Raw genomic sequence first — 25,054 nt, 5'->3', positions numbered from 1 at the left:
TGGAATATTGCTAAAAGCGGTGTAAACCCCAGCTCACTCATATGCGAACTCTGCATATGCTGAAGCTTCAACTACTGCAACAACTACTGCAACAACTACTAAAACAACTACTACAACAACTTCAAGTTCTATCACTTTTATAAGGAACTTGTACTTTGCACGAAGAGTGAATGCTTCACGCCACAGACAACAATATTTACATCATATAATAGTGGCCAATGAATAGTCCCGTTTAGGTCATACTAGTGATTGAAAGCATGAGCCACCATCCATGTCACCATAGCCAATGACATTCAAGAGATGTCGTGTCCAACCATCCCATCCTCTTACGACAAGCATGTGGTCCAAGTTAGATGTAATCTTCAGCTACCCATGCTTGTCGTAAAAGGCGATTTACGGGATCGGGTGGTCAGGCTCGATGACTTGGTTGACAGATGTCATCGCATCCCCATTGTCTAGATCATGGGCGGATCCAGGAATTTCGCCAACGCCAAAAAAATCTTCAATGTGGTCTTAAGTCATTTTCCAAAAAAAGGGGTGTGTGTGTGTGTGTGTGTGTGTGTGTGTCGAACACCCCACACACCCGCCTAGATCCGCCCATGTAGATAATAAATAATAATGTGTCCATTTATATAGCGCCAAACTCCACACTAGGTATGCTCATAGCGCTAACAATCAAGGCACAGCACATTATTACCCCGAATAACCCAAGCTGCCTGTTAGGCGCTAGAAGGTTATAGTCATATGACTTTTTAACCGGGTACCCATTTTCCTGCTGGGTGAACAGAGACAATTTTGAACAAACTCACTTGCCTAAGGTGAGACCACATGTGTCACATGAGCTTCGTTGTGGGGCAGGACTCAAGTCCTAGAAACTCTCAGGAGTCAAGCTGTCAAACACGGTCACCCATCCAAGGACTCTCCGAGCTCGACGCTGCTTAACTTCACCGATTTGTGACCTGAGCTTTGAGCACAAGACCACGCGCCGCTTTGACGCTTGTTCTTGCCTATCACTGGATTGTCTCGGTAAATTTACAGACAGCCGTCATAAAGCTAGAATATTGCTGAGTGTGGCGGAAACAAAAATAATATAATTCTGTGGTTGCTGCACATATCCTTCCATTATTCCCTCCGACCAAACCATCAATTCCATCACCCTCATATACCGTCCCCTTCCCTCCCCGAACTCCGGGCTCATATCCCTACCCCTATTCCACCACCCGTATTTGGCCGTTACGCCTATCATAAGGCCGACTCACAACAAAGGGAGAACTTTCGGTGCAAAATGCTTTGAAGTACGGCTCTGCTCTCCAAAGCACCGCCTTTATAGTTTGGTCCAACTCCGCGAGTTTTATTACTCGCCCAAGCGTCATGGCGCCTTACGTTGATTGTGTTCTTGGCTCACGGCACTATCATTACGCGGTTGTAGCTACCCACTTTATACTATTCCGTGTGATCGCGAGACAAGGACAAAGATTCTATGATTTATGGACCAGAACTATTTCACATAATCGTATGATTCACTGTAAATGTATCCCATTTTCTCGTGTTGTTGATTAAGAGACAAATCTTGCAGTTAATGCCTGACCCTGTGCGTGAGCAAACAGGCGTAGGGTGGAGACAGTAAATTTTAACGGTCAGTCCAAATATGTCGGATAAAAGATCCGTTTGATTCAAACATAAAATGGGCCACATGAAATAAATCTTCGTCGCGTTTGAAAACAATGGGGTTGTTGACTGTTTCTATTGGTTTTATATTTGGCTTCCGGTTTACTTTGATAATTAATCTGGTTCCAGGAACCTGCATGGTTTCTGCAAAATGCCACATGGATATCAGAAATGGCTTTCACACATTTAGCGTAACCCGTTACACAAGAATTTTTTCACCTGCCTGGAACTTATTGGATATATAAATATGTACAATATAACCTAAATAATTAAAGAATCAGCTAGCATGCACAATAATAAATAAGTTAAGAAGAAAATACGGGATAAATGGCGGAGAGAACCATGCTGCTTTGCTAAGTTTTGCTTCCTAAGTCTTTTGAATCCGGCAAGTCGTATGATAAAAAAAGTCAGGTACTAATATTTGCAAAAAGTCATAAATGATATATTCAAATCCCCTTTAGTCCAGGATACCACGCCTAAGTAGTTATATTTATTATCATTATAAATTTGAATCCCGTAACTACACCATCCAAACCTATCGACACACTGGAGCGTTTCATTAGGGTCATAGGTTAACAACCATCGGCGCATGCCTGTAGGGGTCAGCACGTGCGCGATGACACTGAGTATGTCTATATTTAGACCGCAACACGACCCATGAGTACCAGCTGGCCACTGTCTCGGGGATTAAGGGCACTTTGGACAATGGTCACAAACGTCGACTGTCACCTGTACGGTTCCGTATCGCCAGGTAAATTTGAGTTATAACACCAGGGTCAAAATGTACTCTGCTGCTCGTAAGTTAACGTCTCTCAACTGACGTCTGCCCGGAATCGCCATTGGTGCCAAACGACATTTGCTGTCTTCTGACAGGGTTTCAGTAGCAACGAGACAACGTAATGATGCATTACTTTTGACAGCCACGCGACGTTTTCTATGCATTTCGATTTTGTTAAAGTTTATTACTTCATTACTTTATATTTCTCAACAGTTTTACAGGTTCAATTATTTCGGATGTTGGTCTGCTCCAATGGTGTCATCCGAAGAAAGCGACGGGCAATTTACTACGAGGGTGGGGTGAGATCTGTTATTAGGATGGGACATATTTTACTGACATCCCATTTCATGCAAAATGATTCCATGACCCCACAATAATAAATAACAAGTTGACCAGTCCCTAAAGTGTGTTCAACACTAAAAACAGAACTGTCTCACTTTTTCATTTTCCTACCAACCTACCCTCTCCACCCTATCCCATTTGAACCACCACATAGACATTGTAAATTTTGCCACCCACCCCTTCCCTTTCCCCTCCCCCTCTACCTGTTTGTCCTGTGTCATTTTCTAGTACAGTGCTATTGAGAAAGCCACAGAAAGACTATTGATTCCTGCATTTGCCTCCACACATTACGAGAATGGTGATCAGAGTATTGATTAAGGTTGGGAAAGGTGTAAAAAATTAGATTTCTCTGATATAGATTCTTCAATCATGCGGCTGATAAGGAAATAACAGTTCATTGAAGTTCCAAGGTGAATTTGATGCAAATATTTGCAAAAGAGATCTCATTTGTCATCATAGCATTGACAGTTCTATGTAAGAAATCAAACGATTTGACGGAAATGACCGGGACGTGAATAGCTAATATGTTCGTAAAACTAACAAGCTAAATGGCTACATGGCTGAAGCATTGTCGTGAATCGACACAATATCGCCAGCTCTCGAGACCATCGCAGAACCAATAAGGGACGATCCCTAATATCCCTAATGACATCACAATGACAACGCCAACTATAAATGACATAGTATTTCAAAGCCCTTGAGAGTGTTCAGAATAGTTTGTAACGGTTCTCAATAAAATTCCAATGACCCCCACACCTTATTGTCTTTAAGGTGAAGGCTACGCCTAATGTGGGGTTTGATCTGCAAGGCCTGGCAGGGTTCCCATGATTAATCTTGTGCATGAATGAAACATTCTGACATGTCTCAGCTTCACTGTGAAGTCCTATTCATGAGCTGAAGTCCTGTTGAAGTGGGAGCCTCTGATCCCATGTTGAAATAAGATATTTGTTCAAAATTTCAGGGGGCGGTTGGGTAGCCTAGTGGTCAAAGCGTTCGCTCATCCCACATGGGTATGATATGTGAAGCCAATATCTGATGTCCCCCTCCATGATATTACTGGAATATTGCTAAAAGCGGCATAAAACCAAACTCGCTCACTCAAAATACATTGTCTTGGTTAATAAAATACCCTTTTTGCTTGATTTTATCATTGGGGTAATGTTTGTAAATTTTAATTGATTTGTTCGAAATTATAGGTTCAAATGCTACATTGAAGACTTCTTTTCCCCGATAACACGGTCACCTGAATAACTTCACACGTTCATTCATAAAGCAGTTTTAATTTAGATTCTGTGTTATTGTTTTTGTCTATAATTTGGCATGATTAAAAATTGCATTTTTAAAAAAAAAAAAGGTTTGGAGTAGATGGGTCTTGTCTGTATCCCAATAATACAATTACACATTTATTACATGAGCTTGTTCCTCAACCAATTGTACAGTCACCTTTGATAGGCTGTTTGCAAGTGTAGATCTAACTACTACTACTACTACTACTACTACTACTACTACTACTACTACTACTACTACTACTACTACTACTACTACTACTACTACTACTACTACTACTACTACTACTACTACTACTACTACTACTACTACTACTACATTAACCAGCATATTATACATCACAGAATATTTAATAATGTTGAAGTTAACCGATGAAAACAATATCTCCATGGAAAATGAGTACACTGACATAGATTTACTGTATATATTATTGTTGTTAAAATATTGACATGACTGTCACTTGTAAATGGATGATTTCTTAACATATATTCTGAGATCATAGACATGAAAGAAATAATTAGTTGTAGGTAATAAATATTTGTTCTAGTAAAGTCAGGTTTACTGAAAGTTCATCAAAGAAATTACAATGAGACATTAAAGGAAATTATAAAGAGAGTGTATTAATTAGCATAAATTGGAATACGGGTGTCCTCGAAACTGTTCTAAGGGCAGGAAATATGCATTTCAAAGAAAAGGGAAGCTTTTGTATTTTTTGTCTTTTTATTCTGCATTAATTCTATTTCACATAAAAGTAACACTGTGGGATTATATTTGCATGAAGAATTTCACTGAGAGAAATGAACTTAGGACATCAGTCTATTTTGCCTTCATGGGATAAAAGAGTTGTTGTGAATTCGCCGTGAAATATGCGTGAAAAATTGTATTGAAGCCGGGTTTGAATAGAGAAAGGGTGTAGTGTAGGGGTTTGCGGTCTAAAATCCTGTTTTGTGTTGGGGCGAGAAAGTTTTTATTTGCAGGTGTTCGGACAAACGTACGGGGTGGCTCATTCGTCCACGATTTTCTCAAAAGCCAGATTAGAGGTAGTGTGTAAGGTACAGAGGGCAGACAGGGGCACGACCCACTCACAGACAGAAAAGAATACTCAGTGTGAAAACGATATGGCTCTACGATGAAGTCAGGCACAGTGCGAAGAAAGGTACAAGTCGTGAAAACGTGCGCAAGGTTTGAATTGATGTCAAAAGAAATATTTCAAAGACACAATTGAATGTATCGATAATCATGATAATAGTGTATTTTACTCAATGGAAAGCTGTGGCCTCTGTACACAATGGATTTGAATGTATGAGTGAGTCTTGCCGTGGTCTGATGTTTGGACTGCTTGCTCCAACACACCCAGACCATGGTTGTTTGGGGCTGGGAATTAGCAACATTGTATATAACCACAGAGGAAGGCTATTCAAACAGAGGCTCAGTGATGTGTCTGCCCCTATCTATTCTCCCAACCCTTTAAGTGCAAGCTGAAAGGGTGATATCAGTGAGCAGTGCCTTCCAGCGACCGTCGATTGAAGATTTATTTCCTGTCACAAAGCTTATGCAGTGATTTATTTGCTCTGTACTTCTCTGCGTACCTGATCACAGTTGTGAGAGCTCCTTCATGAACAATCTTTTCAACTTTTATAGTCGGAGAAAGGACCCTGGTACAAAAAGGGTTTACATATTTCGAGCTTACTAAACATACATTAAAATCACTTTGCCCTATGAAACGGTATCCTACTATCACGACAGCACTGTAAAGACTCGGCGTAAGGTTTGACGTAAACCCGGTAAGGGCCTTAACAGGCAAATACAATATTGACTCTAACATTCAGGACCCTAAGGAAAATATTACCACATAAAAGTTCAAAGAGTCCTGATCATAAAAGTTTCATAGAAAATTTGTCAATGGGTATTGAAAATATTTACCCAGTCCTTTGCTTTGAGAATGTTATACACTCAGGTAGAAATATGCAGATCACTATAAATTTTCATAATTTCCTTGCTTTATATCATAAGAGGAAGGCTTTTCAGGAATTATGTTTATGTTATTTTGAAATTCTGCTATTGGTGTATTATATTCTTGGCCAATTTTATTATAATTGAAAATATTGGATTAAACTTTGTTAAATGTAAATTGAAAGTGAAATGATTTTTATTGGCACTCTGAAACAGTGTCAATATTTAGTCTCTTGCAGTCTCACTTCAAGGGGGAATTCTAATTTAAGATTAAAAGCTTTTGGTTAAAGGGAAAAAACTTTCAACTGGCTTTTCAAACATGATTTCAGGATTTGAATATGTGTCTGCATGTACAGGGCTTCCTGCTTGAAATAATATTATCATTATAATTCTTCACGTTTCCAAATTAACAAAAAGAAATTTCTATGTTCAAGGAATGTAGTTCCTTTAGTATTTGAGAGGAATATTTAAGAACTATAATGACTCCTTAATGAAAACTCCTTCAGCAACTGGTGTGGCAAATTAAATGTATGTATTAATTATTATTGGAAATTATACAAAAGGGTTATTCTTGATAACAAAAAAACTGCTTTGAAAAAAATGGTATTACAACAATATTTGTAAATGTTACAGGTGCACCTTATTACCAGATTTAAGTTCATTATAAGTTCATTATAAGTTCATGTAAGTTTGAATTGCAAACAACAGTTCCCTTATTATGCTTATGAATATGATGATGTTTGTGATATTGTCCCATATTTAGAGTTATTCTGAATGTTCATCTGATTCGGGCATTGTATTGTTAAGTTCATCTGATGGGCGTCAAGCTGTCATCATGTATCTTGAGTTGTCAGGGAAACAGGATCCGCACAGTAACATGAGGTGCAAGATGAGGCCGTCAAGATGGAAGATTTATTAAAAGTATTTCTGACTGATCTCAAGACTCCCGATAGCTTGTTATGGCTGGAGACAAGTGTGGCCTTTTAGAGGTTTCCTCAGAACTGGAATTAATCTGATTAGACGAAGGGCAATAAGTGATTATAAATCATTACTTAAAACTGAGTTTTTGAGTTTCAGTAGTAATTCAAATATCCAGCTAAAAGAAATGATTTCTATAGCTGATGAAAGTGTTAATTTATATGTTTGTAGTGAAATTAATCCTGTGAAACTTCATATGATTGGTTTTGTTTCCAACAAGATGATCCTGTTCGTGAAGATGAGGGGTGAATGAGTGGCTCGTTTGAATAATTTGAAATTAGAGGGAGAGCATTGGCGTATTTGTGTAGGAGATAATATTATTTATTTCATGGTGGAATATCATATTTTTCTATTAGTAGGATCAAAAGGACAAGTAGGAAATATACAACTTATATAATATTTGTCTCATGACCTGTGAAAGTCGTGGCTCTTGCTACTCATGAGAATATCAGTTCGGTGAACTCACTCAGTGAAATACTTAATAAACATGTTATCTGCCAAAGACAATTTCTACCATACTACTTTCTTTGCAATTTTTAAAATGTCCCCCATAAAAAAAACCCAAACACGAGTGTTCAAAGATATTTTGCAAACCACGCATTGTGAAAAGTATTATGTTTTATGTGGCAGTTTCCTAGGAGATACCACTTGATCACATCAAAGCGATATCGCCCATGGAAGCAGTTTTCGACGATAAGCGGCTGTTCATAAGCAGCAAAATAAGCCAAGTAAGCATTGAGCATGATCACTAATAAGATGAAAATAAAGTGATGATGGGACTATAACTGGAATAGATTTTCCACAAAGGTCCCTCAGCTAGAAAACTGTTTCAGTCTTAACGGTACAATTTAGTCCCTTTGAGTGATTGTATAGCCGAAACGTTTTGTCTTGTAGTTGTGTCATGAATGGCCTTACAAATGCAGATTTCCATCTTACCAAGCACTTGGAAGCTTGTGAATTGTAGGAGATTAATAGCCCATGCTCCGCAGTCTAACTGCAGGTGTTCCAAAACAAAAGACATGCCACATTTGCGGAATGCACACAATTGACGGAATGATAAATTCAGTATTCTTATGCAAATTGGTGCATGTGCATCTATTCGTCTCCAGGACCGAATTTGCACATGAAGATAATTATCCGTCACTGTTAACAAAAGAGCCAGGAAGGGTGATAAAAGATAGTGTTTTTACGATGAAGAAGAGCCACGGATGCTACGCTTGTCCGACGTGAAGTTGGAAGGAGTTGAGGCACCCCCCTTTACACGGGAAACCAAGTATAACTGATCGTTGATTAGGGAGTTTGCCAAATGAATGGCTTCAATTGATGTTCACGTCCACAGCAAATAAACATTGAGAGGGAGTGAGATGGAGAAAGCCAAGACGGAATAAATGGTCCTTGTGCTGTGGTTTGGATAGTTGGGATGAGATGCTCCTGAGACTGTCTCTAGTATTGCCATTGAAATACAAAAGCTTGACTCCTTGTCCTATTGATTGTCATCGTCGCCTGGACACATCTGTGGAAGAGGCATAATTGTGTCTTTATTGTACACTTAGTATTTGCATAATTGTATGGGAGACGTTATCGAACTTTTGTCGAGTTGGTGTTGTGACTGAAAACAGGCGGAAAGGATTAGAAACGGATCTCCCAGTCAATGTTGTCGCTGAATCGGCAGTTATTCATTTTGACAATTTGTGTTACATCTTTCTATGAAAGTACACATTTTACTCTGACTATCTTAAATGCAAAACTCATGTGGTCTGTTGTTGTGTGATTGTGGGTGCCATTAGCTCGTCAAGTTTTGTTGCTTCTACAGGAATACAAACAGAAGGGATTAACCTCGCTCGACTGCCGCAGAAACAATATGTTTTGTAGAAAGGATGAAATAATCTCTTCCCACTATGCAACAGAATGTGCAGTGTTGAACATTATATCTTCCTCCCGCTCAGCTTTGTGTTGCAATATTGGCTACAATTAAACGGGTTCGTCAAGTACAAAGTTTCTGTGTATCTGAAGTGGTTTGAGTGCTGAGTATTGGAGGCCAGATTGATAACTGAAAATGTCACAGCACACTAAACAAGTGTTTTCAGTTTGAATTAACTGAGAAATCTTAAGTTGTTTGGCGTTCACTTATCAAGAATTCTTATGCCTAATGTCTTCCTGTGATATACAGCAGGCCCTTGAGACGCTGAACACTTTAACATAGACCAACACAACACAAAGATTGCTACTGTTCTTGCTTTACACAAGGCCACAAGGTGTTTTAAAGGCAGATCCTGTATTAAATGATAGTTTAAAAAGTAAAGACTGTAAGGTAAACTACATTTATTATAAACACGCTTATAACAAATTTATGGACATAACAACAAAGTTTTGAGACTGTGTTGAGTCCCAGTCTCTAGCTGTTTTAGTTGAAATGCATGTAACAGACTATGGTTATTATTAGTGGTCCGATTGAGGTTGTCATAACCATAGTATATTTATATATATTTTAATTTGTGTGTATTTCAGTATTTTACTTTTCACCCATATATACTGAGAGAAACAAATAAAGGATCACAGGAAAATTCACGCGTCCCTTTGTTATTTTCCAGTTTTCATCGCCACAGCGCTATTCAAAGATGGTTATGAAAACTGGAAAATATTAAAGGAACGCTTGCATTTTCCTGTGTTCCTTTATTTGTTTCTCTCAGTATATGTCCATTGATATCTAATTGTCAGTATATAATTTTCTCACCTGTAATAACAATGGTTAAAGCAGTATGGAGAAACCAAATGTTATCAGCATGCAGTAGGAGAGAGAACATGTTCTTTGCTGCCATTTATTCACCCATCATGATATAACAACCCTTAAATCATACAGTAATAAACTTTATTGATTTTGGTACGAGTTAAGTATTGTTGTCACTGTTTCATGACATTCAACATTGAAATACAATGCTACAAGCATTTTGGTGTCCTTAAAACCAGTTATCTTTTTAAGATATATTTTTCTATTGTCAATTTTGTTATTGTCATGATAAAATCATAAAAAATATCTGTACAGCCAAAGTTTATTAAATGGCTGGACAATTGTATTCCTTGCATTTTGTTCATCATGAAAATATATTCTAAAAAATATTAATACATTTGATAACCAAGAATGAACTTAGATTAGAAGTAATTATATTCCTGTTATTTACCTATAAGAGTAATTACTGTGGTATGGTATTGTTATTCATGAATAACATTTCCAAATGCATGGCCCTGTTGAATCTTGTTATATATGTTTTTAACACAATAGCTGAATCACTTTAATAGTTTCTTGGGAAAGATAGCTTTCTAGTGTACAGTGTACAGTGTGCAGTGGAATCCCCTATATATTGCCAAGAAGAATTATTAATATATTTGCTTCTGATGAAGTTATTATCTTGAGTGTGATGGAGCACAAACTTGACCAAATGTTAGTGTATCTGTATTTTAAGATCCTTTTGCTTGAAAAAATGGGCTATGTTAATTTTGGAAATGCAGAACCCTGTAAAACACTTAGAATATTTGAACTTGTTTTATTACAAATATGGGACCATCTAAAATTCATTAGCTTGACAGTGAGAGCATGGAACCGTGATTAATAACTTTTTAGTAGTTTATGTAGATTTTTTTCCAGTGTTTATTCCGGTTTATGATTACTATGATATCAGTTCAATCAATTCAGTGCTATATGGTTTATATTGATCTCTTATGTTTGTATAATGTCAATTTGATTTCACAATATTTGCTTCATGCTGATCAGTAGAAAGTAATGTGGAGCCACTTTGAATGTAAACATTGTAATTTTGTATTTATTTATGAACATTTTTATGTTTCATATCTTATAAACAATTTATTCAGGTAAACTGTCTGTTAAAAATATTCCTATAGTGCTGATGTGCTGATTTGAAAAAATATCTGCCACCCAAGATCAGTGACCAATGCTTGTTGAAAGGGGTGACTAACAGGATCGAGTGGTCAGATTTGCTGATATTGTTCATGCATATGTTTGTATCCCAATTGTGTAGATTAATGCACATGATGACAATCACAAGATTGTCTTGTCCAAACTGCATTATTTAGCTACTGCCATTGTGTAGCTGGAATATTGCTGAGTGCAGTGTGAAACAACAAACAAGCAAGCAAACAATAAACAATCAGGAACAGACAGAGGTTGTACAGTATAAACCAATACTCATTTCAGAATGGTGGTTTATGCAAGGATGAAAATTATCCATGGAATTCTACTGATAAAAATTATCCCTCGAATTCTTAAGTCAAGCATCACAATTGTGACACATGCTGGTACAATACTCTAAGAATTCACAAGACCTAGCTTACTTTTAGTGTGTGTAGCTTTTTAAAACAAATTCTCATCACTGGATATTACTAGATTAAGGTAGTTTGAGAATTATATATTCTTGATAAGTTTCTAGATTGACTCATACAGTCTTCACTTAAATATATTCCAAGTGTTGACCATTTGTTGTTAAACCGTTATATAGTCCGTACACCCGTATTATATAATAAAACCTGTCCTACCCTTGCTTGAAAAGTGTATAAAATCTGTTTATGTGTGTGTGTGAGCCTTGCACTGGGTCTCAGAACCCTTTGATGTGTTGGCGATTCTCTGAAGTTGTATCTTAACGGGAAGTGTATGTGACAGGCAGCAGATCAGCTTGTCTCCCTCACAATCGAGGGAGTAGCTCCCTAGATATTTATGATATACAAATGTCCTCGCAGAGCCGTGCATATGATTTAACGATGAGAGACTCGAGACTCTCTAGGCGACGATGTTTGCGTCCATTCTGATAGTGTTTGATAGGGGTAGGTTAGCAGATAACTGAGGCTAAAAAGCAAGGTTTGATCACAATGAATTGAGGATAGATGGTTCGGGCGTAATAGTCTGGCTCAGAAATGTGGGAAGAGGGCTGCCTTAAGTGTTGGGGCTTACTGGCTACTCCTAATCACCATTTGAAGTTGTGCGTCAAATCGGCCATAATCGAACCTCCCTTATACGAAGTGACAATGAAAGGGATCGTAACATGTACTACACTGATAAATCATTCAAGGAAATTTGTGATAAATACTTTGGTTTCTTATAAAGGGATAGATAAACCTTAGTATCTCTGGTATAAGCCTGTGATGACCTGTTTGATGGTGTTTTGACCAGAAAGGTTTCATAGTTTTGTTCTTTTTCTCTTATTGACTATTACTATCCAGAGATTTTTCTAAACCTGCACACGAATTGGTATTGTCTGTAGAAAATGGTAGTAAAAATTCCCAAATTGGAGTGAGAAAAATTCAAATTAATAAACTAATTACAATTTTATGCATTTTTGAGACATACTAGTAGCCTGCATCTCACTTTTTACCAGACCAGTAAAGAGGAAGAGGTTTAATTCCTGGTGCTAAACTATTGCATTGAATGAAATCTCAAAACACAATTTCAAAATACCTCTGAATTTAGGAATATGAAAAACATATTTTCAGAAGTTGCCCATCACTGCCACATCAGTATTCAGGAAATATTCCTGCCATCATATCAAACCACCACAGATTGGTATAATAGTTTTCAAGGTTTTAGGGATATTAAGCCATCAAAGGCTTTATTATATTATTCTATTTGACTTCAGAGACTGAAGCCTTATATTCTACTACCTCTTGTTAAGCACAAGTGGCCATATTGAAGGTTTCATGGGGCATTAAATAAAGAATATTTTCACGAAATATTCTTGGTCTGAAGGGATTGACTAATGCGAGTGAGTGAGGCTTTTAGCACACCAAAATAGAATAAACAAATTGTACCCATGTGGATAGTACATGTGAGAAATAGACGTGAGAATGCTAGTGAGTGAGTGATATGTGGAAGGACTTATTACGTGACTGATGGATGGAAGAGAGGTTTGTTGTGCGAGAAATGATGGCACCAGTGCTTGACACAACCTCTGTGTTTCAACACAACCAGATTATTGACTGATAACAAAAAAAAGTCTGATGAATTACTGGATAAAATGCACCTCTAATCCTGTACATGTTTGTTTTTGTTTGAAGATATTGTCTTGGTGCAATTACTGTTTAATGGATGAGAAATGAACTTTGAAATGAATTTAAAAATTCGTTTTGGAATTATTGAAGTGACACAGATATGATGTGTGTTGTTGAAATTAGTTGATTTAAGAAATGGTGTTTATTTCATGTGATTTATTCAGAAAGTCTCTGTGGGTATTTATGACCATCGCTCATATTATTTGTCAGAAAAAATGTAGAACTTAATTCTAAATTGGCAAATTTGTTTTATTGGATTAGTGGTCATGATAAACCCAATGACGGAATTTCCCTTATTAGTCAAACAGAATCTAAAAGTGTTCAGCATTGCATAGCAAGTCGTAAAACAGCACTTACACTGATCTTCATCTTTGAAATTGGAGCAGATTTTTTCAAATAGCTTGAGAACAAATATTAATGAGTGAGAATATTGCATACTGCTGGCTGTAAAGGAACCAATAGTTCATAGGAAGAACAGAAAGTTTAATAAAGAACGTGAGGGAACATAGAGAGAGATGCCTCAGAGAGTGATTTAATAATTTGCACAGTGAAAACAGCTGACTGTTATGCTTGATTTGCTAGATTTCTCATAACTGTTGGAAGCCGATCCCACATAAAACTTGCAGGACCCCCAGTGGCAGTATTGGTTTAAAATACACCATCGTTGCGCCTTCGTCATTTATTATCCTCACACCGTATGGTTTTACCGTGGTAACTGAGTATGATTCGTCGTGACAGGTCACCGTTAGCGATCGCGAATTAATAACTTGGAGGAGTATCAATATGCTTCGCTGATGCCTCGTCGCCAAACTTGACATTCCTGACCATCTGTGAAAATTTTATTTCGCGCAAAAACGCTCCGATGCAATATTGGCCGATTCTTGATACGGGCTCGACGTTACACAAACTAATAAGTCCCAGATGTGAGGGCTTGAGAGATAGTATTGTTTTCCTACGGATTTAATTGAATTAAAACTCTGAATCAATACTGAAAATGGCAAACGTGCACAGAATCAGCCACATGGATTTCCAACTTGTAGATTTATCAAGTCTTGCTTGTGTGTTACTAGGTTAGTTTATGTAGAGATTTCTTTGTTTCCATGGCTACATGATGCCATACGGATGCGATTTTTTGTGTTTGATTACAAGTACAGATTCAGAATATAGGGTAGAGAATTTTAACTGAGGCTACTGTTCTTACAACAACAACTTAGGTCCAATATCTGATTGGAACTACATGTATCAGGAATATCAGTTTGTCGACAGTTCAAGTAACATTGAAGATGTATGGTTTGATCTGAATACATCCACACTAGAGAACATGATATAGTAAAACCAGAACTCACAAAGGATGTTGATTTTTTAGTTTATGATAAAAGATCAGTATAAATGCTGAAATCTAAAAATCACATTTTGAATAGTTGTTTGTTCAAGCAGTAATCATTTTTTTAAATGGAACTGAAACATGAGATATGGAGTTATGTTCATGATTCAGAGGGCATTAAATGAAATATTGTCTGGGTTCTTTCACTGAACAGTACTGACAGATGCCAGTTGCCATTGTAATTCTGATCAGGCTATTGATTATGATGGATATAAATATGTACCCATTGTATACAGTGGCGTAACTTGTGACTGGATTTCGGATATAGTGACAGGTTTTGATTGATAGCAAGCATACAAGGATACAACATACGGTTGGATCTAGGCATGTCGTGCAACATATATTCAGGTATATCCCTGCTTGTCAGACTTAAGCTGTCCGCTCACAATTGTGACTCAGTTGAAAGTAATGCTATGTCCGCACTTTACTAAAACTGTGTCTTATCAGAAGAGGCTACTTTGTATGTGTATATTGTTGTACATATAGTAAGTTGAAAATGTACAAGACTTAAGAGACTTGTCATTTATTATTGATCTGGGAGAGGGAGCAAGGGTCATTTTCTCTGCTCCCAAGTTCAGTTTGGTTTAATATTTTTATTGCTATCTTGTATACACGAATTACAAGTCAAGTTTTTTTTATATGAAATTACACAAACACTTATACTATCATAACCAGTATCTTTGCAGCTTTGTACCAGTGAGAATCCTATTTAAGATCCATCTCATGTGAAGCTCATTTCTGGTGTCCCACAGAGGGTTGCTTGACATGGGCAACAGATCCTCCGAGTGAGAGCAACCACTGCTTGTCATATGAAGTGACTAATGTGTTTTGGTGGTCGGGCTCACTGACTGGGTGATGCAGGTTATTGTATCCCAATTGCGTAAATCGATGCTCATGCTGTTGAACACTGGATTGTCTGGTCCAGACTCCACTATTTACAGACTGCCGCCATATAGCTGGAATATTGCTGAGTTCAACGCTACACACCAAACAAGCAGCAAACAAATCAGGTTGGAGGGGTACATAGTACATATTACATAGTGGTAGTAGGTAGTATTAGTAGTGTGTACCAGTGTTGGGAATTGGTTGAAATCTCACAATTGATGATTGCTTCATTACCAACGAACAATCATTGAAACAAATTGGTTAGCGTCATTTTTCAGATTTTCCTATCCAGGTTGTTATTGCTGATATGTATAACATGATGCAACTTGCTACTTTAAAGTGATGACTAATATATCATGAACATAAACTTCCTGGAGTCTTAGAGAAATATTCAGTCATGACTTTTCAGTTGGTGAAGTGAGTTTTCTAAGAACTAAACACGTTTTCAGGCCCTGACAACTTCAACAATATGTTTCATTGTCAAGTATTTCAAAGACTAAACCAGTAGTTCCAAAATCGTTTATGTTCGATTATGAGAAAATGTGATCGATTGCTTGGTCGTTTGGTCACTGCGACCAATCTTCGATTATTTCAATTAATTGGAACACCACTAGTGTGTATGGTTTTACACAACTTATAGCAATATTCCAGCAATATTCCAGCAATATCATGGCCGGGAACACCAGAAATGGGCTTCACACATTGTACCCATGTGGGGAATCGAACTCGGGTCTTCAGCGTGATGAGTGGATGCTTTAACCACTAGGCTACACCACCGCCCCTGGGTTGTAGTTGTAGTAGTAGTAGTAGTAGTAGTAGTAGTAGTAGTAGTAGTAGTAGAAGTAGTTGGGTTAAAGGTCTTGTGGTAGCATGCTGATGAGGGTAATATTATCAGCAGTGGTAATAGTTGTGGCTTAAGACTGATGATCCGTACAACCTTTCCTTATCCTCAGTATGCATCTGTGTACAACAAATTGACAATTGACAATCCTGGATTCATCATTCATAAGACACCTTCAGTTTAGGCCAGGTAAGGTATGTGAATATCTTGGTGTTTTCGATTGTCATGTCTCGTGTAAACACACCAGGTGACTTTTCACATTGTCGCCAAGTTGCCATGCCTTCTGAGCCACGATGAGATCAGCAACCACATGTCTTGCTCCAGCTTGAAGGAATTTCTGGGGAAGATTTCCAATTTGTCATTGCCATATCATATCATATCTGGCTTAGTTGAATAGGACGTCGACGAATATTTCAGTAGTTCTCGTTGCCTCTGTGATAAATGGCCGTCTGCATTGTGTGGGTTGTGAGCCTGAAGTTGTCCACCAATACTCTCTAAGCTGACCTTGCTTAAATTTCACCTGTGAGGACAAAAGTTGTCATAACGTCAGGTCTGGTTTGTCATTTGAGATAAATAGATTTGATTTTGACACTTTTGCTTTTTGCATTATGACAGCGGTTTTTGTTAGTTGTGGCGTGTTCAGGAAAATATTGAATAATTGAAATTTGATGGAGATGTACTTGTGTTGAAGTTTACTGAATATATTGATAGTTAGCCTCCATACAATAACTAAACTAGAATCTGAAGATGAAGTATGGATCTGAACAAGTGGATACTGTATTTGAATGTATTGTATGAGAGAAAACATGGCCGCCTTTCCGCCAATCTGAGACAATATTGTGTAAGGAATCATAGTGTTCTTTTAAGGGCTAGTTTTGTTATTTAAGAACCATATGCATTACGGCCATCAAATATTTTTGTTTTTATTTCGTTTTTTGTTATCATTGTATCAATATTCTATTTGTGAGTCAGTTTGTTTAGTTACATACATAGCAAGGGCGGGTAACTCTGAGCATGTTTCATCGTAATATCCTAGACATAACAGTGACTGTAAAGTTTCTTGATGAATTGTCTCTGATATGCTTCTGTTTAGTGACAGTGTATGAGATATTAGCTACTGAATAAGGCCATTATGAATTAATTATTATATTTTAACCACGCTGGCTTAACTTTCAAGCACCTGTCTCACGTGAGTTTATTGTTCATGGGTTCCAACAGATGAAGAACCATGTGTTGCCTTCTTTCTTTACTTGACGAAGTACACAATTACTCATCATGCAAATCACATCGGTTGACAGTTGATGTACCTTGAATAGTCTGGTTAAATTAGATTATTGATGTATGCCTTCCACCATAAGTTTTGAATGTTGTGGTTGAATGTGTAGTAATTGATTTATTGTTGCCTTGAAGACAGAATGTAAACTAATATTAATCCAAATCAGAATATTAAATTCACAATGTGTATATAATTTTCTATTATTCATTATTGTATCATGTGCAAGACCCCTAACCTTCTCAGTACTAAAATAGGTCTTAAGCAAAAACATAATTTGATTTATCTGTTAAGGAAATATTTGTACTAGTAGCAAATCAGGTATTTTCTACAGTGAAACACTTTGAAAATATAAAGTGACTATTTGGTATTGATTGCAGATTTAAATGTTATCAGGTAATCAAGAGATTTCATGTATAAACTATTCAAATTAATACTTTTTCATTAATTCTTCTCTGTCAAAAGAAATTGTTAGAGTTATTGGTATCATATAAAAATAATGGTTAAAATTTCTAAAAAGAAAAAGACATTGTCAGTGTAACATATGGATGGAAATTTTTAGAATAAACAGGATAATTAACAAACTATATAAAATTTCTTCAAATAAGCACGTGTCAACATCCTGGATCTCATTTACATGCATTTTGTTTGTGAAAGACAAACCGTATAATAATTTGTTCAGAACAATATCTATCAGATCTCTCATGTATGAATTAGTCATGATCAGAGGACTCTGAGAAGCAGATTTTACATTATCATTTGGGACGAACAGCATAATTTGTTTCGTCTGTGAATTGATGAGAAAGCACAATAAGGGGAGATAACTCTGTTATGAATAGGCTACTGGGTCTTTTCACTATTGAGCCCAGCATTGATTATCTGCAGGTGTGGATTCTTGTAATGTTGGGAGATAAAGCCGCAGAGGTAACTCAGTTCGCAGCCGTGAATATATTGGATTTGTTTTGTTGGGGACAATTTACGCATACAGTGAAACTGACTGCGGATGTACCTATATTGCTTTCATGTGCGTGTGATTGTCTGTTTATTCCGAGTTGAATTAACACCTTCGTTGGTTGTTACCTGGTTTCATCGCCTTATATCTGAAAATAATTGTTAAGTTCACGCTCCCTGCATAAATGGAAATTAGTTATTATTTTTTAGCTGATAAAAAAGTGTTCCATTTAGCATGAGAACTGCAACACGTTTTCAGTCTGAAAGTTCATAAAACCTGTTGTGAATAGACATGAATATTATGGTTTTTTTTGTTGCATTGTCTGTAGATGTTTTTCCTTCAGAGCTTTGAAAAATGGCAATTTAAAATGTTCCAACACTGACATACATGGCAACAATGTAAATTGTTTCAAATATGTCACTGGGTTCTTTTCATGTTCATTTGCGACCTCAGAGATAAAGTGGGCCAACCAGAAAAATCCAAACACTTTTGAATTGAAAATGAAGTAGAAATTTTTTATTTTGTTCATCATCATGTTATTGTGGTCATCAGTTTCCTTGATTGTTCCATTTACATGTGTGAAACTATATTTATCACCAGCTTGATTCCTTAAATATTGTTGCAAATTGTATGTATTAAAATAGCATGTAGTTTCGAAATGTCTCATCACAATAAAGTATAGACATAACAATATGGATATGACCAAAAATAACATGTCCGTTTCCTGTAACCCGACCGACCGACCCTATCCTAACCCACCTTTTTTTAATCTCTTTTTAACCAAGTCAAAATCATGACTGGAGTGCATTTCAACTCATCATTTTCATCCAAATCGAGTATGATATATTCATGTTTTTCAGTGAAAGTCTGCTAAAAGTAGAAATCTACAGGAAGTGTTTAACAATGTACCATTAGTTTTGAGAATGTTTGATGCCAAATGTGCAATGTTTAACCTCGTACCTCTCTTTTTCAGAATGTTTGGTGCCAAATGCAATGGATGTCTACAGACAATTCCAGCCAATGAGCTGGTAATGCGAGCTTTGGGATATGTTTATCACCTGCCCTGCTTTGTGTGTGTGGCTTGTGGGCACCAGCTACAGAAAGGGGACCAGTTTGTTGTGAAGGATGGACAGTTGTTTTGTAGGCTTGACTTTGAGAAGGAGTTCAGTATGATGCCCATGAGCCCCAAAAGTGAGTGTGAGTTGAGTCTTATATTTTCTCTTTTTCATAATGAAATGTTGGTTGGCTGATTTGTCTTTGCATTTTCTGAAAGAGAATTGTTTTGAGTTGATATTGAAATGAAGCTCCGAGTACTAGCTACAAGCTCCGAGCGAGTACTAGCTACAAGCACCGAGTACTAGCTCGAGTACTAGCTACAAGCTACTAGCTCCAAGCACAAGCTACAAGCTTCGAGTACAAGCTACTAGCTTTGAGTACTAGCTACAAGCTCCAAGTACAAGATACAAGGTCTGAGTAGTACTAATGTTGTTACTGGTCCCCAGGACTAGCTTCAAATATACCCTGAATTTCCAACAGTGAGTTAATGATGATGGTTTTATGCAGCTCCTAGCAATATCACAGCTCAGGACTCGTCTTCCTCCTTAGAAGTTCATAGGCCATAAAGAACTGATTATGTGATATGCATTTTATGGTTGCATGCATGACAACATGCCATACATTTTCTTAGAATTGAAAAGAAATATCTTTGTGTTATCCAGTGTTAGCTGTGATGCTTTGTAGTTTAAAAGTGAGTGAATGAGTGAGTTTGGTTTTACGCCGTTTTTAGCAATATTCCAGCTATATCAAAGGTGGGGGCACCAGAAATGAGCTTCACACATTGTATCCATGTGGAGAATCAAACCCGTGTCTTCGACGTGACGAGCTAATGCCTTAACCATTTAGCTACCCAACTGCCCTAAAAAGCACTCCAGACTTCATTTAGATGATAGAGAAATGATTTAGATGTTGTTTTTCCTCCAGGTGACACAAGTGATTGTGGTTTTGATGATGATGGCCATGATACCCCAAACAAAGGACCAAAGCGGCCCCGTACAATTCTCACCACCAGTCAGAGACGGAAATTTAAACAGTCATTTGAAATTAATCCCAAACCATGTCGGAAAGTAAGTATAACCGTCAGATGATTGGCTCTTACGTTCCTATAGTAACAAGCAGGATGATTGGCTCTTACTTTCCTATAGTAACAAGCAGGATGATTGGCTCTTACTTTCCTATAGTAACAAGCAGGATGATTGGCTCTTACTTTCCTATAGTAACAAGCAGCAGGATGAAGAATTGTATTCAGCCATAATCTAATAGAAATGATTTTATAAGGGGAGACATTCAATATCTCACTGACAATGACAAAGATGCAGGGAGAATGTATATGGTACACCATCAATACTTCTTAGGTGTGATACTTTTCTTATGGTTTCCTACATCTCCTATGATATTACATCTGTTTGAACTGGAGTGATGTCCTGTTCGTAAACACTGAATCAAGCCATGGTTTTGGTCCATTGAGAGAGAAATCAGCAAGCGATCCGACCAATATCAATCTGATTCCACCCAACTAGTGGCAATATTTTTCAGGCAGCATGCTATTTCCTTGTGACCATATACTTCACACGCTGTTTCAGTAAAAGGCATCAGTATGGTTTTAACAAAATTTGAAATTCAGAAGTGCTTCTTTTAACACATTTCTTCAACAATCTTCATTACATGACAACTGATCTGATTTCCACTAAACTCTATGACTATTATGCAGATAGTTGTAGACAAAATGGGAGCTTTTTATAACGGTCCTTCTTTAAATCCGAGTACTTAAGTAAAACCCTAATTATACTGTTAGGTGTATAAGTTTTATTGTTAAAATTGGTGTAAATCCATACACACTTGCTAACTGATATTTATCTGTCAAAGCCAACCCTGTGGCCATATATCATATGGTACATAAAGTAAAAAATGTAAATTACCATAAAAGTCAAAAAACACTTCAGTTGAATTCTGCATGACTGATAAGGCATAGAGATTTTATGTGGGGACTTTTTCTGTCGATTTCTGTCGATTTTCACTGTAACAGTTGTTCACGTCAACATTTTACCATCACAACCAACTTTATATCAATGCAGTCTTTCAGCATCTTCATTGTGTGTTGAATTTATGGCTTTCAAATCCATTTAAAATTCATAAATTCATTTTAACCTCAACGAATAAAAACTACATTCATAAGCTTTTGAAACAACCTACAAGTAATCTACGTCATCTGAAGGTCATTGATGGATGAGGTATTGTTAGTGTAGTAGCAGATCAAAATTCCATTGCTTGTTTACATGAAAATAGATATTACACGAATGACATGTGCAACGCTATTGATCAGTTCCTGTGGCAGTTTAGGTGCATGAGAACATGCATACAGAGAAAGCATGCACGTATTGTAAGCACCTTTACTTTGGTTGTGACAGCTTGTCAGTGTTCACTGAAGCAGCAGAGCTCCTACTGAGTGCGTAACATTCCTTTCAAGCAAACATGGACCGACAATGGTTCACATTTGCGCACCAGGAAATGTTTCTTGCTATTTTGCATGTCAAGGTGTTACCACATAATTTCATAGCTTGATAAGATATTTTGTAATGATAACAGTTAGGAATTGATTTTTTGACATTACTAATGTTCTTTTTTTGGTTTTTACATTCGAGAGTGATAGTTATTGTTGTCAGACTTTTTGGTTTGAAGACAAAGTAGTTTATATGTACTTTGGGAGAGTATATTATGGGTTGATATGATATACTGAAAAAAACATATATAGGAACACAGGAAAATTCAAGTGTTCCTGTAATATTCTCCAGTTTTCATCACCAGCTTTGAATAGTTCTTTGGGAGAAATCAGAGAATAAAACAAAGGAACACTGCCATGAAGTGGTGTTCCCTTATTTGTTTCCATCAGTTTATATGACCGGTTCCTGAATAATGTTTAGAGAATTTGTTCAGAGAAATAGATGTTCACACTACCCAAAAACATCACCATATTGTTGTGATAACTTGCATTTGTGAAGTTGTATGTGTCTGTTCTTATGTCCCTGATTAAAGTTATATATTAACTAGATTTATATATTAACTAGATTTATTACATAATTGTATACTGCCATTCTTTTCTCTTCATAACTGAAGTGGTTTGACTGTAGAAATAATTTAAAAAACACTTTTTTCCAGGTGAGGGAATCATTGGCTGCAGAGACAGGGCTGAGTGTTCGAGTAGTACAGGTGTGGTTCCAGAACCAGAGAGCAAAGGTAGGTCATCTCGAATGAGTGAGTGAGATTCAGTACCTTTCAACAGTTTACCACTTTTGTGTTGTGTCTTGTTCAACCTCACGCTCAGCAATCTTCCACCTATGTGAATGCAGCCTTTGAATAATTGAGTCTGGGCCAGACAATCCAGTGATAGATGTTTTGAACCACACTCCACGCCATCAGTTAGAAAGGCATGTTATCATCAAAGTCATTGAATCTGACCACTAAGCTGGGATTGTAACCCATGACCACAGGCTTCTAGTCGGTATAGCAAATCATAGCAGCAAGTAATAAGTATACTTTCAGGTCCAGTTTTTAATTGGGACAGGGAATTGTATTGCATATTTTTTTAGAAACGTTTTCTATGCCCTGAATGCTGCTTGAAGAATATGGTTACTGAGATTATATTTCTTTTCAGGTCAAGAAAATTGCAAGAAAACAGAATATGGAGAATAATAACAACACTGGGGATGGGAAAAAATCACAAAAATCACAAAAAAGGAAAAAATCGGATGATGATAGTGATTCCTCAGGTGATTATTCCGGTACACACAATTTACATGTTATTTCTTCTCCTAATGTAGGCTGCTACATAAAGTGTACCACATGTAATACATGTGTCACATATTGTTGTAAGATAAGACACCTAGCTAAATCCAAGAAGTCCACAGAGCAATATTGGCTGATAATTTATGTATACTAGCTAGGTTAGTGCAAAACTGAGTATTTTCACTAGTTTCTGGATGAGCTGGCATATGACTTTGTCTTTCCTTGTTGGACTTGAACACAGGTCTTCAAATTTAATGAGCTAACACTTTAACTATTGGGCTACTCTTCTCTTTTCCATTTTACAAAACCTGTTTGCAAGCAAACTTTTGTATTTAATGATTAATGTAAGTTTGTAATGTCTTTATTAAGTGTATTTTGAATTTTGTTTTATGTGATATTTGTTTTTATCACTACAGATGGAGGCATGAACCCTGACAGTGATGAGAGTGTCTTAACAAGTGAGTATCACTGTATATACACTACCTGGAGTATATAATGGCTTGTCCAATGACATGGCAGTTAGGCCCACCTTGTTACATTATATCATAGACAATAAGTTGTGTACTCCTCAGGAAGCTGAGAACGAATTTGGGTTCCCACTGATCACACTAAATGTGGAAATGTCTCGAGCACACACTTGAAGCAAAAGGAATCTGAAGTATGACAAATGAGCTCATTATCATGACACAATTTAGATTACCACAATGGCAGTCAATAAATTTTGGACAAAAACAAAGGTTGAAACTCAATGTGTTAGTACAATGATCATAGGCAGTTGTTACAACAATGTCATGTTAAATCAATGAATTTATGTAAATATGTATTGTATCTCTCTGATGTGTCAGTAGCTCAGCTGATGTAACACAAATTCCGGAAAAGGCATTAAAGTATTATTCTATTCTGTTCTAATTTAATCACTCATCCACAGAAAGCATTGTGATGCATTTTCATTATGATGACATCATCCTAGCAACATCAAATATCACCAAAATGAAGCCATTCTGGTCTAAGTAGACACAATTTATGGATAACAACTTTTCTAATTTAGTAGTTGTCACATTCAAATTTTTAAACTGTCTATTTTGTCAGACACAGTTTTGCCAACTTCCAAGAAATGCCAATCAAACAATTCAGTCAGCTATAGATAGCACCAAGTGAAAGTAGTGCCTCACTACTCTGCTTGTCTTGATAAGTGTTAACCAAAAGTATTGTGTTGTTGCAGATTTACCGCCGTTGTCAGAGAGTCAGCAGTTCCCTGGTCAAAGTCATCCTTATGACCATCAGTCCCATCAAGGTATGATCTGCAGTAAGTGATTCTATCAATGCATACCAATGTCATGGTCAGATTTCATTTCAAAGTATAAATTGGTTCATCTATGTGTTAAGTTACACATATATAATTCACAAAATATTATATCTATTTCCCTGAACTATGCTAATCAAGGGTGCTGCCAAGATAGGGTTGAGTGAGTGAGGAGTGAGTGAGGATGGTTTTGCGTCACGTTTAGCAATATTCCAGCAACATCATGGCGAAGGACACCAGAAATTTGCTTGACACATTTTATCCATCTGAGGAATTGAACCTTGGTCTTTGGCATGACTAGCTGACCACAGGGATAATACCTTGCAAGTACATCCATGTACATGTCTGCTCTCCGTTAGGATTTGGGTTAGAGGAATTGGTCCCCAGCAACCTATGCTTGTTGTAGAGAGTGAGTAAGTTTAGTTAAAGACACTTTTAGCAATATTCCAGCAATATCATGGTAGGGAAAACCAGAAATGGGCTTCACACATTGTACCCATGTGGGGAATCGAACCTG

General features: G+C 37.0%; 1 protein-coding gene across 4 annotated transcripts in view; it reads left to right on the top strand.

Moving 5' to 3' along the window:
• Nucleotides 1–25,054, top strand: part of LOC124275906 (LIM homeobox transcription factor 1-beta-like) — a 69,658-nt gene that overhangs the window by 39,550 nt on the left and 5,054 nt on the right. The window contains exons 4-9 of one of the 4 annotated variants that reach the window (XM_046711591.1): nucleotides 19,369–19,586; nucleotides 20,376–20,518; nucleotides 22,608–22,685; nucleotides 23,104–23,230; nucleotides 23,651–23,692; nucleotides 24,457–24,540. In XM_046711591.1, the coding sequence (XP_046567547.1) occupies nucleotides 19,369–19,586; nucleotides 20,376–20,518; nucleotides 22,608–22,685; nucleotides 23,104–23,230; nucleotides 23,651–23,692; nucleotides 24,457–24,540 (692 nt within the window). Of the gene's footprint in view, nucleotides 1–19,368; nucleotides 19,593–20,375; nucleotides 20,519–22,607; nucleotides 22,686–23,103; nucleotides 23,231–23,650; nucleotides 23,693–24,456; nucleotides 24,541–25,054 lie in introns of all 4 variants that reach the window. The other 3 variants (XM_046711592.1, XM_046711593.1, XM_046711590.1) reach the window with 3 other exon arrangements.

Source organism: Haliotis rubra, unplaced genomic scaffold (genome assembly GCF_003918875.1).
Source record: "Haliotis rubra isolate DU_JTF1 unplaced genomic scaffold, ASM391887v1 Scf204, whole genome shotgun sequence".
In the NCBI taxonomy this organism is placed as follows: Eukaryota; Metazoa; Mollusca; class Gastropoda; order Lepetellida; family Haliotidae; genus Haliotis; species Haliotis rubra.
The sequence above is the reverse complement of the archived record's forward strand: the minus strand, read 5'-3'. Positions and strand labels throughout refer to the sequence as shown.